A 12,270-nucleotide genomic window follows, 5' to 3' on the forward strand; every position below is an offset into this window, starting at 1 on the left:
AAAATTCAATTATTGACAATAAGATTTTAACATTCATTTCAATCTACTAAGAACATTGTCATTAATACATTTCATTATTATTATTATTATAAAAATAATATATTTTCTTAGAAATACTCTTACGTAGAGGATTAGGTAGTATTATTTACTTTTGTTCACAAATTACTTATATCTATTGTGCCTAATTATTTTTTCTTACGTCAATTATGACTTGAAACATTATCACTAAGTAATCTTACATTCATTAAGTATCGTTGTGTAAAATATAATTACTTAAACTGGCAAAAAAAGTAAATGTATTTTACAACCAAATTTATAATAATAAATGCAAACAAATTTTAAAAAATAACAAAAAATTAACTTTTGAGAATAATTATGACTATTTAAATAAAAAGAAGAATACTCATAAAGTTTTGAATAAAAATTAGTTTCAAAAACTAAAATTTTTGATAAAAAAAAGGATTGTCAGTGATAAAATTTATTTTGCAATGTTCTTAAATAGAAAGTAATACATATTTAATCTTTAAAAATTAAAGTTATGGCAGCTTTGGATCCAAATTAACCCTTGAAGGTAAATCAAACAAATAAAGTTGTAGATTGTAAAATATAGTTTCATAACAATATCAAAATACTAATTATCAATTACACGTGGACATAACTCATATCAAGTATTATCAGTCCTTCATAATGTTTATTAGACAATGTAATACACTCACACAGTAAGCGTATGTTACCACTTCCAATGAATTTGAACACGTGCCACTACTATCAGGACGGTTGTTTGCCTATTGGTCATAATAGCTCCTCCCACTATTCAAAATTTTTCGTTTTTCTATTTCCTTAGTATGGTTTCTCTGAGTCGAGCAAAGAAAGCGTCTTCTCCTACCCTATACTGAATGTAGTAGTTGAGAAGCTTATAAGGGGTGCGTATATAAACGAAGCAACATCCCCGAGAGAACCATAACTCACCTACTACTGACCATCAACGGATGACTATTTATTTTCAAAATATTCACAATTATTTTTTTTTCGTGCTCGTCGGTACTCACTCGGGATTGTGGTTATTTTTGTTTCAAATTGTTATACAATAATTGAACTTGTTGTTGTTATTTAAATATTTTAAATAACTCAAAATTTATTTAATTAAGTTTATAACGCAGTGTTGTGATTTGAGTAATTGTAAGATTCGGAATAACTTTTAGGTAAGAATTAAATCTACTTTATTAAATTATTTTTTTCTATTAATTAATTCTTTTAATTTAATGCCGAGAATTAATTCTATTAAAATTTTCTATTAACTAATAATAACAATAATTGTGCATTTTTTTAAATTAAATTTTTATAAGCTTCTTTTACTTGAAATTAAATTTTTGCAACTCAAATTTATTTGAGCTTCTTTTTTTTTTCTTCAAAAGTGATTAGTGAATTTTATTTGATGAATAGAATTTAATAACAAAATAAAAAAAATTTTTTTTAATTTTTAGCCGACCATAAAACTCATCACAATGACAGCGTACGTAAACTCACCTTCAAGACACCTCGCGTTAGACTGTACATCATTGAAACAAAACTTTAATGAAAAAACAGAAACAGTTTTAGATCTTTCTTGCAAAAAAGAACATGATAGCCAAATAGCTTCATGTAATTTAAGTCCCGTGTCACTGGAAGCAAGATCAGTGTCGCCGTTAAGCGAGAGTACCAACGAGCAACATCATTATCATCATCATAATAATAATTATCATGAAGAATTAGCGCAGCAGCATCAGGCCCAGAAGCAGCAAAATTGTCCTCGTTATTACCAAGATTATCATAATAATTCATCTGAAGACGAACAAAAAAGTCCTGAGAGTCGTTCATTCATGGTAACACCACCTTCAGATTCAGATTCGCCAACGAAGTCAAAATATCAAGGCATTTCACCGCAACAAACTTCACCTGAAACAGATCATCATCATCATTATTCGCCTACTTCATCGCCAATGTTATTTATGAATAATCCAATAACGCACCCAGTACATCATCCTGTGATGCCAGTGCCAAATAACAGTATTTCTTACCCTCAAGTGCTAGCACCGACGACGAACTTGTTAACAATAAATCCAAAGGTATCCGAGCAAGCTTGTACACCTGACGTTGGGAAGAAAGCACCTCGGCCATTCAAAGCGTATCCTAAAGACCCACTGGCTTTGACAGTCAGCCCGCCGGAATTCATGTACGACCAAAATTCAAAAGAATCTTACAGCGAGTTTCGCAAGCGGATGCTTGAGTCGGTGAGAAAATCCAATGACGGTACTAATATTAAAATGAGAAGGTTGAGTAAAAATTCAAACTTACCAACCAGCACTGTCGATGACAAGGACATGGCTTACTGGGAAAGGCGCAGGAAAAATAATGAAGCGGCGAAACGATCGCGCGACGCAAGACGAGCTAAGGAAGATGAAATCGCTATCAGGGCAGCTTATCTAGAGCAAGAAAATATTAAATTAAAATATGAAATCATAGCACTGAGAAATGAAACTGCAAGGCTGCGTTGCATGATTTATCCTAGTTAATAAATTTGTTTAGAAACTAGTTCCCTGATTAAGAAATCTAATTTGAAATGATTTAAAATAATTTAAAAGCATCTGATTTAAATACTATATAGATATACAATTAAAATAAAGGTAATCATTTTTCTGAATCAGGGTTGTAGATACAAATAGATTTTGTAAATATTAATGTACATAGTTAATGAGTTTAATCGAGTCAAATCGATTTAATTTAATGAGTTTAATCGAGTCTAATTTAGCGTATAAATTTGAGATATTATTTTGTTATCCATACCTTTTTGTACAATAAAACAAAAAGTAACGATTCGTCTGATTTAGTTATTGTATAACTGAGTAGAAATTTTTTTTATTTCATTTTGTTTAAGCATTTTTTCTGGAATTTAAAAATTTAACCAAACGAAGCTTCTGTTAAAAAATTCTGTGTGACACACCAAAATATATTAGGAAAGGACAAAATACAGCTCCTGTTAAAAGCGAAACTCAAAATTCCAATTTTAAAAGGTTGCTTTCGAAGATTAAATTTTGACGCACCCAAATGTATAGCTTATGACTAGAGGTTATAAATGTAGGAGAGAATTATTATAAATAATTGACTGAAAAATATACATCCCATCATTGTATCTATTACTTAAAACCAAGTATACTAGTTTTATATTAACTAACTTCTGTAATATTTGATATTTATCCGTAACAATAATGATAAATTTTGGAATTTATAAACTTAACTAATTTTTTTTTGTATAAAAAGAAATATTTATTTACACCATGTAAAACTTTAATATAGAATAATAATAACTAAACTATACAAGAGGTAACGCATCACTCAGCTCCATTAAATTATCATTTTCAATATCACTTTTTATCGTTCTGCTTCGTCTGAGATTCTGTGGATGTGGTTTATGCATGATTTGTCGTGGAATGAACATCAATGAAGATACAGGTTTCATTGTTGATGATAATAACTGCCCGAATGAAGAGCCTGAAGATGTTGAACTACCACCAATTGGATGATACTCATCAACTTTACTCTTACATTGCGAACTAAATGTTCTTAATTTTTGGTTCTTGTTCAAATCAACACTTAATCCTTTATTGTCGTTAGCTTTTTTATTATTTGATAATTTAATTGTCTTTTTATTATCATCTACTTCCATTGCGTTTTCTAGATGTGTGATAGTTTTTTTCACGGTTTTTTTTTGTGACAATTCGTCGAATTTAAATAACTTGGGAAATTTATGAACTTCAATGCAATGCTGTTTTCTATCTTCAGAGGTTTTGAACTTGATATAGCAGTCCGAGACATAGCATTGATGCTGAAAAAAGAAAAAAGTAATTTATTAAAAAATATCTCTTTAATTTGTAAACTTTTATAGTTAAAAAAAAAAAACTTTATTTTTTTACAGTTTAATTTGTATATAACGTAAAAGACCCAGTTATTGACACTTACAATTTTATTTTAATTAAAAAAAAAAAACAAATCAACTCTCATAAATTGATAAACATAATTTTTGAATTATAAATTTTAAGATAATTGATTTTTTGAGAACATTTTATTTTTTTTAATTAGAATAAAATTGTAAGTATCAAACAATTAGGGCAGTGATAATAACTTTTTGTTTACTTACATAAATAGAAATTTGGAAAAAAATTTTTCATAATTAATTATTTATTTAAATTCATCAAGATGAATATTATATTAGTTTCATAAATATGAGCAGAAAAACTTTTTTGGTAAATAATTTATTATTTTATTATCTAGATAGATCTTTGGTGATGCAAACTGCGAATTTTTTTTTAATTACATTTGTAATTTTTTACTATTGTCAAAAATATTGTCTAATCTCATATTAGTATTTTGTATTTACAATGGACACGTATTTAAACTATTTAGTTAATCTCTTCTTTATATTGGAATACACTTAGGTGTAAAATCTATTACTGCATACTGTAACTGAATATTTGGCAATATGGTATCCCAAATTACCGCCAAGTTCTAAGAAGGAATATTACTTATAATACATATGTTAAGTCAAATGAGTTAATAAAGAATGCTTTAAATAAAAAATTTTTTAAGTTTTAAAAAGTTTGAGCTCGAATTTTTATTAATTGATTTACTTGAAGGATTCCCTTACTCAACATAATTAAATCTATTATTACTCTTAGAAAGTAAGTTTCTGAAAAAAGTTACTTGATAAGTGATAGTTATACTTTTTAGTAAAATGTTTGTTTTTAAAGTTTTTATCTATAAAACATTTTGAAATTCCAATATTTATCGATGTCATAATGATTATTGTGTAAGTATGACAATAAAATTCATTAAAACATTTAGATTTGATAATTGAAAGAAAAAAAAAGTAAACATGATAATACATACCATTGGTTTTTTATCAGCTAAAACTTTGAAAAAGCTATCATGATTTTCTTCAATATGAATTTCTAACAATCGTGCATTAGCGTTTATTTTCTTACATTCTGCACAAGTAAATCTGTGACAACTATTGTAGTGTATTTCAAAATCCAGAAGATTATCGAATTTTATCTCACATCCTGGTGCATTGCATTTAAATTCATTCATCCTGAAATGTAGAGAATTATCAATTACAACATTATAATTAAAAATACAGAGATGTAAATAAACATACTGAATATATTAAATAAAGGATGATTGGCAGTTACAAATTCACGGTAAAAATTATAACACTCAATATAATTAATTTAGATCATGATTTCTCTATATAAATTGAAATATACTCACGATTGATGAAAAAATTCTTCCTCATCGTCTATTGTAATCCCAGTTCGTTGAAAAACTTTACAAGCTCGATGGGAGTCTTCAAAAAATGTATCATTAATGTCTCTCGTACCTACTCCAATATTTTTTAAAAATACTACATCATCTGGTGACAATTTTCCAGCCATTGTTAATATTTGTTACTCTTTTTGAACAGCTGAAGAATTTTATTGTTGAAAGCATTTGTTTACTTCTCACTTGCTTGAAGTCCAAGATAACCTCAATTTTACAAAATACATTTATTTCAATGTAAATTTGATGAATTTCATACGAGGTAACAATTATTATTTTACATTGTTGTACTTTTATAATTATCTGTAAAAAGATAGAATAAAATATTTAAAAAAAAGTTCGAATAAATTAGAAGAATTATTTAAAAAATTTTAAATTATTTTTTATTTACTACAACTCGCGCTCTTTACCTTTACCTGTCAAACTGGCTTCAAACTATCGTTGCGGATTTTCAGATTCTCAAATTCCGGGACGTTAGACTTACAGATAACTTTACATTCACTTGGCAAAAAATTTCCGTTAACTTGACATCAAATTGTTTGTAATTTGAGTGTACGACATTTTTTTCCGAAAACAGATTTCGGGCGGTCGATAACTGATTAAAAAGTTGACCGGACAGCCAAGAGATGGCGTAGGCAGTTCTAAATTCGAAAAAAATAGCCAAAAGACAGGAAAAGATAGCTTAGAAAGTTCAGAACGAATAAGGTAAAAGACCCAATAGCGGAACGACGAAGGGTACATGACTGGTTTTTATTACTTAGAAAATATTCAAATGGTTCATTAGTAATAATAATTTATCCAATCATATAGAATAAATATGTAGTTACACGAAAATAATTAAATTTATCAATTTTGTCGAATTTAATATTAAAAAAAAACATGTTTTTTGAAAAAGTCTAAAAGACCCAGTATCGGAACACCTTAAATGCCTAGTCCCAATACCGGAATATGGTTGACCCAATACCCAAAACTAATTTTTTTAATCTAAAGAGTCCGCTTTTCGTAAGCTGGATTAATTAAATAATTAATTAACAAATCATAATACTTTATGTGAATTTTTCTGAATTTATAAAACGAATTTATAAAATGTTATCTTCGACTTAACTTTCGGCATCCTACTACTACCTATAAAAAATTAAGCAGTTAATTCAGAACTCAAATGACATGTATGTATTTATAGTGAAACTAACAATAATTATTTAATATTAAAAAATCAAATAAATTTTTACTAAAAATAAAAAAAAAAAAATAAACGATTCGAAGTTATACTTGACGACACTTATGTAAAAAAGAAAATTTCAAAACAGAAATTTGCTTTTGTTCTTCAAGTTAAAATTTACGAATATTTAAAACAATTTTTATAATAAAATTACTTTCTGTATTAAATGTTATTTCACAAAAACTTTTGTTGTTGTGCTTGATGTAAACAATCAACACAGTATATATCGTAAATGTAAATAAATAATATCAATACTGCTGACTGTTCCGTTACTGGGTATTAGCTCATTTCGGGTGTACCAATAGACGAACAGTAAATTTTAAATAACAATAGGGTCTATTTTGTATTATCAATGAATTGCATCGAATTTTTAGTATTTGTATTAATACATAAAAAAAAAAATTTTAGTGAAAAGTATTTCCATTAGGTTTCTATGAGCTTAAGATCATCGAGTGATTTTTAGCAAAACCATTAAGAGACCTTGATAAATCAGAAATCTAAGACTATTGACATCATTAACATTTTTTTTCTATATTTCCAATATAATTTAAAGTTTCATTCATATTTTATTATGTAAAAAAAAGATTGAGGTTTCTAATAAAGAAAAGTTTGTTTAATTTGATTGAGTACGAGATAAAATATAAAATAATAATTGTCAAATCGTTCCGGTATTGGGTCTCGTTCCGGTATTGGGTCTTTTACCTTACAGAGAATTTACACAGATACTGGGAGTAAGCCAGGCTCGTATACAGAGTAGGGGCGAAAATGCTGTTGATAAACAGCAATCGAAATACAGCTACCGGGACGCATAAAAATATAATAAAGTCATTTGCTGTTGATCAACAGAGTTGATTTAATCTTTTACGGTAATTACGGTAATTATTGCACACGTGAGTGCAAAAGCATCAGCAGTGGTAGCTAGCTTAGCACGACTGATGCCAAACGTCGGAGGCCCAAAGCAGAGCAGAAGACTACTGCTATCATCTGTAGTCACATCAATGCTCACTTACGGAATATCTATCTGGGCGGACGCACTAGAGAAGCAAGAATCATGGAGAAAGGCTGGACCAGTCTACCGTCTGAGTGCCTTAAGAGTAGCGAGCGCCTTCCGCACAATATCTATGGAAGCAATGTGTGTCATTTCCGGAACTTTGCCTCTCAGAGTCTTAGCTGAGGAAAGACGGATCCTTTACCAACGAAAGAAGTCAACCACACTAAGCGCTGAGGAGCTTAGAACAGAAGAACGGCAGAAGAGCATAAGTCGATGGCAACTACAGTGGGATGCCACAGTGAAGGGTAGGTGGACGCATCGTCTCATATCAAGGATCAACGTTTGGCTACAGTCGACGCTCTCTGTATTGGACCTCTCTGTATTTGACCGCTCTCTGTATTTGACCACATTCTTCCTCTGTATTTGACGATTTTACACAGCTCTTATGGACAAGGATGAGTCAAATACAGAGAATGGTCCTGTACGGGTGAGTCAAATACAGAGAGCGTTGACTGTAAACCGGAGTCACGATGAGGTCAACTATTATCTAAAAAGTAAAAAGGATTCCCCCCCTTAAAAAAAAAAAAAACACACACACACACACACACACACATACAGACATAGTGACAACCTCGCGGGGATAGTCAGGGAAGCTTCCTGTGACCTTCAAACGTCGAGATCTGATGAAAACTCAATTTTTGCAAAACGGGGTGAAAACAATAACTTCCCGATTTTTTAAAAACTTCGATTTTCTTAGCGGGAAGTTAATAAAAAATATGTAAGAAATTACTTAATTCTTTTTTTTTTTTTAATCAATTACACAATTAATTTTTTTCTTAAAAAATGAATGAGCGTTATGACGCGTGCACTTTGGGATTTTCCAAACTTTTTTAGTAGATTTTATAAAAATCTAACTATTACAGCCGTCCTCATGGCGCAACTTTGAAAAAATTTAGTCGTTTTCTGACTCAGTTTGTCGAGCTGAGTCAGAAAATGTATATAGTTCAAAAGTTTATATATATATATATATATATATATATATATATATATATATATATATATATATATATATATATATATATATATATATATATATATATATATATTTATACGATATAACGCGGCTTGTCAGCACGATAGCGTTTTCAATTTATAACCGATTCTTCTCAAACTCAACATGCTTTATCTATCGATCAAGACCAAGGTTAAGTTCGAAGATGAGCTTAATCGGGCGAGTAATTTGGAAATGACAGGATTTTGAAATTTTGAAAATCGTAAAAATTGATGTTTTTACTACTTCACTTGATATAATTACTGATCGAGACAAGATATCAAAATTCGGTAAAATGCATCGTAAAGCTCTTTTTATAAGCTTCAATTTCCACTACTCCGAAGTGGTAATAGCCTCAATATTACTCCTTTTAGAGTTCGTTTAATGAAACAGTTTTACTGTTGCAGCCGTTTTAGAATTATTGTCTGCATTATACCTTAATCATGATGTAAATTCAATAATTACGATAATGATTAGTCTTTCGTGTAATGTTTTCAGGTAATTCGTTAGTAAACATGTCACAGATTAGTTCTATATATTGATTTCTTCAATTAAAATTTTATCCGGTTTCAAACATCTGATTGATTTGCAAATTGTTGTTCCTAAGCAGTTATTTAAAATTTGGTCATTTATAATTCAAATCTTAAAATCTTTGCAATTCTTTGAGAAACTTTTTCTTCAAAAGTTAATTTTTTTTCCAAAATTTGTTCTAAATAGTTTTAAATTTATTATTGAATTTTGTTTTTAATTCATAAATTAAGTTATACATTATTAGTGTTATTATATTATTTTATTAAAAATCAATTTTCTTTATTTGAAAAATCTACTTCCATTTCGGCTGCCGAATGGCTTTTTTTATTTTATTTTATTTAAATAAACAAACCCAACAGGCTAGGGGCCATTAACAGGGTTAATAATACAACAGTTAGTATTTTTATGAAAAGTTTGAAAAGTTGGAAACTGCGGTTGAGTTCAAGTATAGTTCAAGTAAATATTTAGTCGATAAGATAAAAGTCTTTCTTACTTACTGTAAATATTAAACTGTAACTGTCAGGCTGTCAGGTCCTGATGAAAAAAAAAATAAATATAAGCACATCCCCGTTTATTATCATTATTTTTTTTTTTATACAAATAAAAAATGATACTTTTTAACAAATCATCATTTAATTGAAACACCTTGTCAGATATTCTATACGATGACGTCATTATAAATTTTTATTAAATTAAATTAAAGAGAAAAACAAAATAAAAAAATTTGGTCGCCATAATTGTATTTGCTAACATCACGACCCATTTATACCGTACTACAAATATATGTTTTATACATATGTATTGTATCATATTGATTTATATTTATACAAAATTAGTTCGGTATTCACAAAATTTAATGTATTTAATTTTTAAACATAAAGTTAATATGTAAAAGAATATATTCGTGTAAGTGTATCGTTTTTTAATATTTTAATCTATAAAAAATTTTTTAAACGCAAAAAAATCATACTTTTATCAAAATAGGAAAAAAAGTAAAGGTAATTATAACTTAAATATCTATTTTTATTCCTTCGGCTTTTGAATTATACAGATGTATATGTATAACTCAAAGATTATATAAACTACCAAACTTGAAATAATTTATTTGTAAATACATATGTTTTTTTTATTTTCTGTAGGGTAATGACAACTCTTATATTAGGAATTGGAGTTGGTTTATTTGTCATTCTAACCTTGTGGTTATCAGCTGCATTGATATTCGCTGTATCGTTTAGAATTGACAAAAAAATTGGTGCTATTGCTATTATTGTTGCTGCAATAATTACAATTGTTCTTGTGAGTGTACCGAGAAGTTCAGAATATCCTTCTTATTTTCAAGAAAAGGTATGACCACCATTTATCAACTTTTTTTCAAGCAAAAAAATATTTATTATTAAGTAACAATTTTTGCAGTTGTCAATTTTTTAATTTTTTTTATTAAATTAAAAATTTTCGTTAAATTTTTTGATAAAATTACCGAAAAGTATTACACACAAAACATCTGGAAAATTTAGTATCAAATTTTGATAATAAATTTATCAGAATTAAAAAAAAAATTTATTGATCCAGTTTTATAATTATTTAAAATCTTTTGTTGATTAACAAGTTATTTAATATAAATAAATTTTGTTTTTCAGCCGTATGATCAACTTTTTGTCTGGAGAGTTATTCTTCTTACTGTGCTAGTTGGTTCTTCATTAATTGCATTATTTGGATACGTCAAGTATGAGTTAATGGACTTTAAGAAACCTCAAAGAATTGTCAATTGGATTTATTAAAAATCATCAATCAAATTATAAAGTCAATAATTAAGTAGAGTAGGTAATTATTGTCAAATATTTTTTCGTGATATAAAAATTAAGTTGTAATCATCGCATAATTTTTCTGTTTAAAAAGTAATTAATTCAAAGCCTTAAATATGTTAGGCAATATTAGAAGTGTTGTTAAATTAACAAAACGAAATATTTCTTTACTAGGAAAAAGTTATAAAAAATTTGAAATAACACAGAATACAGAATTTGTATCTAAAGTTATGAATAGTAAAGTGCCAGTAATTGTTAACTTTCATGCCGAATGGTGTGATCCTTGTAAAATATTAACGCCAAAATTAGAAAAGCTAATCGGTCCGATGGAAAATCTTAATCTTGCAATAGTAGATGTAGAAAGAAATCCCGAATTGGTTCATACATTCGAAGTTAAAGCTGTACCAGCTGTAATAGCTGTGTCAAACGGGCTTGTTGTTGATAAATTCATCGGACTAGTGGATGCTAATATGATAGATAATTTAATTAAAAAATTAACAGAATCAACCTCCAATACGCAGAGTAGAAATTCTTAAATTTTTATTGTTCTTGTTTTTAATTTCTTTTTTTACGCTATAATTAAAGTTATTTTGTTCTGCTCAAACTTGCCAGAGTGACTTAGTCTTGGCAATATTATAATTGCACTTGCGTTGATATATTTTGAGTGTATGTTTTATTTTAATTTTTTTTTTTCTAAAGATTATCCAAAAATTTAATTATACATGAATATAAATTTATTTTACTGATTTATTATTTTTGAATCAGTAGATCACACATTCTGATGTTGTTAAATTTTTTCATTATTTTATTTTATATTATAATTTGTATATATTACTTTATTTGACGATCAGTGAATTTCTAGAATGTTTTTTTATATAGAATTGAAACAAATACTTTTTTAAAAAATAAAGAATTCATGTAACTTTTATTAAATTTAGTAATTTAATTGAATAAATTGTTGGGTTTATTGGAAGTAATTATTTTTGTAACAAAAAAAATTAAGTAGTGTAACAAAGAATGGTCATTTAAAAAATAAACTTCGTTATAAAATTGTAATAATTTAAAAATTTTTTAACCATAATTAATTTTATTAATATCTTCCATTGTGACCAAAATCAAACATATTCCTGTAGTGAGATTGTATGAAAATTTTCCGTTTTTTTTCTACAAAATATAAATATAAATAACATGATAATTATATTGTTTTATTTGATTGTTTTATTCATTAATTATTGTTAATTTATATAATACGAATAATTAAAATTAATGATAACAAATAAATAGTTTTTTTTTTTCACTGTACTAAAATTTATTTATTCCGTAC

At 27.5% G+C, this 12,270-nt stretch overlaps 4 protein-coding genes across 6 annotated transcripts; 3 read left to right on the forward strand and 1 right to left on the reverse strand.

Moving 5' to 3' along the window:
• The first annotated feature begins 845 nt into the window (after positions 1–845).
• LOC123262731 (protein giant) lies at positions 846–3,285 on the forward strand. Its single transcript, XM_044725101.1, has 5 exons — positions 846–1,202; positions 1,485–2,571; positions 2,686–2,734; positions 2,769–2,903; positions 3,083–3,285. The coding sequence occupies exon 2, from the start codon at positions 1,506–1,508 to the stop codon at positions 2,550–2,552; it is 1,047 nt and encodes a 348-aa protein (XP_044581036.1). The 5' UTR covers positions 846–1,202; positions 1,485–1,505; the 3' UTR covers positions 2,553–2,571; positions 2,686–2,734; positions 2,769–2,903; positions 3,083–3,285.
• Positions 3,284–5,874, reverse strand: LOC123262732 (zinc finger protein 511). Of its 3 annotated transcripts, none has more exons than XM_044725105.1 (4): positions 5,769–5,874; positions 5,305–5,655; positions 4,924–5,125; positions 3,284–3,862 (listed from the first exon to the last, which is right to left on the reverse strand). In XM_044725105.1, exons 2-4 carry the CDS (start codon positions 5,466–5,468, stop codon positions 3,350–3,352), a joined length of 879 nt encoding a protein of 292 aa, XP_044581040.1. In that variant the 5' UTR covers positions 5,469–5,655; positions 5,769–5,874; the 3' UTR covers positions 3,284–3,349. The 3 variants fall into 3 exon arrangements, with proteins under 3 accessions (XP_044581040.1, XP_044581039.1, XP_044581038.1); XM_044725104.1 differs by having other exon boundaries at positions 5,763–5,872; XM_044725103.1 differs by having other exon boundaries at positions 5,744–5,872.
• Positions 5,875–9,977: 4,103 nt separating this feature from the next.
• On the forward strand, positions 9,978–10,946 carry LOC123263703. Its single transcript, XM_044726649.1, has 3 exons — positions 9,978–10,142; positions 10,284–10,488; positions 10,782–10,946. The coding sequence occupies exons 2-3, from the start codon at positions 10,288–10,290 to the stop codon at positions 10,920–10,922; spliced, it is 342 nt and encodes a 113-aa protein (XP_044582584.1). The 5' UTR covers positions 9,978–10,142; positions 10,284–10,287; the 3' UTR covers positions 10,923–10,946.
• A 10-nt stretch (positions 10,947–10,956) lies between these two features.
• Positions 10,957–11,702, forward strand: LOC123263702 (thioredoxin, mitochondrial). The gene has a single exon (XM_044726648.1). The coding sequence runs from the start codon at positions 11,063–11,065 to the stop codon at positions 11,480–11,482; it is 420 nt and encodes a 139-aa protein (XP_044582583.1). The 5' UTR covers positions 10,957–11,062; the 3' UTR covers positions 11,483–11,702.
• The last annotated feature ends 568 nt before the right edge of the window (positions 11,703–12,270 follow it).

The sequence above is a fragment of the Cotesia glomerata genome, linkage group LG4 (genome assembly GCF_020080835.1).
Source record: "Cotesia glomerata isolate CgM1 linkage group LG4, MPM_Cglom_v2.3, whole genome shotgun sequence".
Classification (NCBI taxonomy): domain Eukaryota; kingdom Metazoa; phylum Arthropoda; class Insecta; order Hymenoptera; family Braconidae; genus Cotesia; species Cotesia glomerata.

What these genes read in the sequence shown, in the direction of transcription:
- LOC123262732 (XM_044725105.1), bottom strand. Translation starts at nt 5,468, where the DNA reads ATGGCTGGAAAATTGTCACCAGATGATGTAGTATTTTTAAAAAATATT. An exon ending in GAAGAATTTTTTCATCAATC is followed by an intron (nt 5,126 to 5,304) that starts GTGAGTATATTT and finishes TCTACATTTCAG; the next exon opens with GATGAATGAATTTAAATGCA. An exon ending in TAGCTGATAAAAAACCAATG is followed by an intron (nt 3,863 to 4,923) that starts GTATGTATTATC and finishes TTCTTTTTTCAG; the next exon opens with CATCAATGCTATGTCTCGGA.
- LOC123262731 (XM_044725101.1), top strand. Translation starts at nt 1,506, where the DNA reads ATGACAGCGTACGTAAACTCACCTTCAAGACACCTCGCGTTAGACTGT.
- LOC123263702 (XM_044726648.1), top strand. Translation starts at nt 11,063, where the DNA reads ATGTTAGGCAATATTAGAAGTGTTGTTAAATTAACAAAACGAAATATT.
- LOC123263703 (XM_044726649.1), top strand. Translation starts at nt 10,288, where the DNA reads ATGACAACTCTTATATTAGGAATTGGAGTTGGTTTATTTGTCATTCTA. An exon ending in CTTCTTATTTTCAAGAAAAG is followed by an intron (nt 10,489 to 10,781) that starts GTATGACCACCA and finishes TTTGTTTTTCAG; the next exon opens with CCGTATGATCAACTTTTTGT.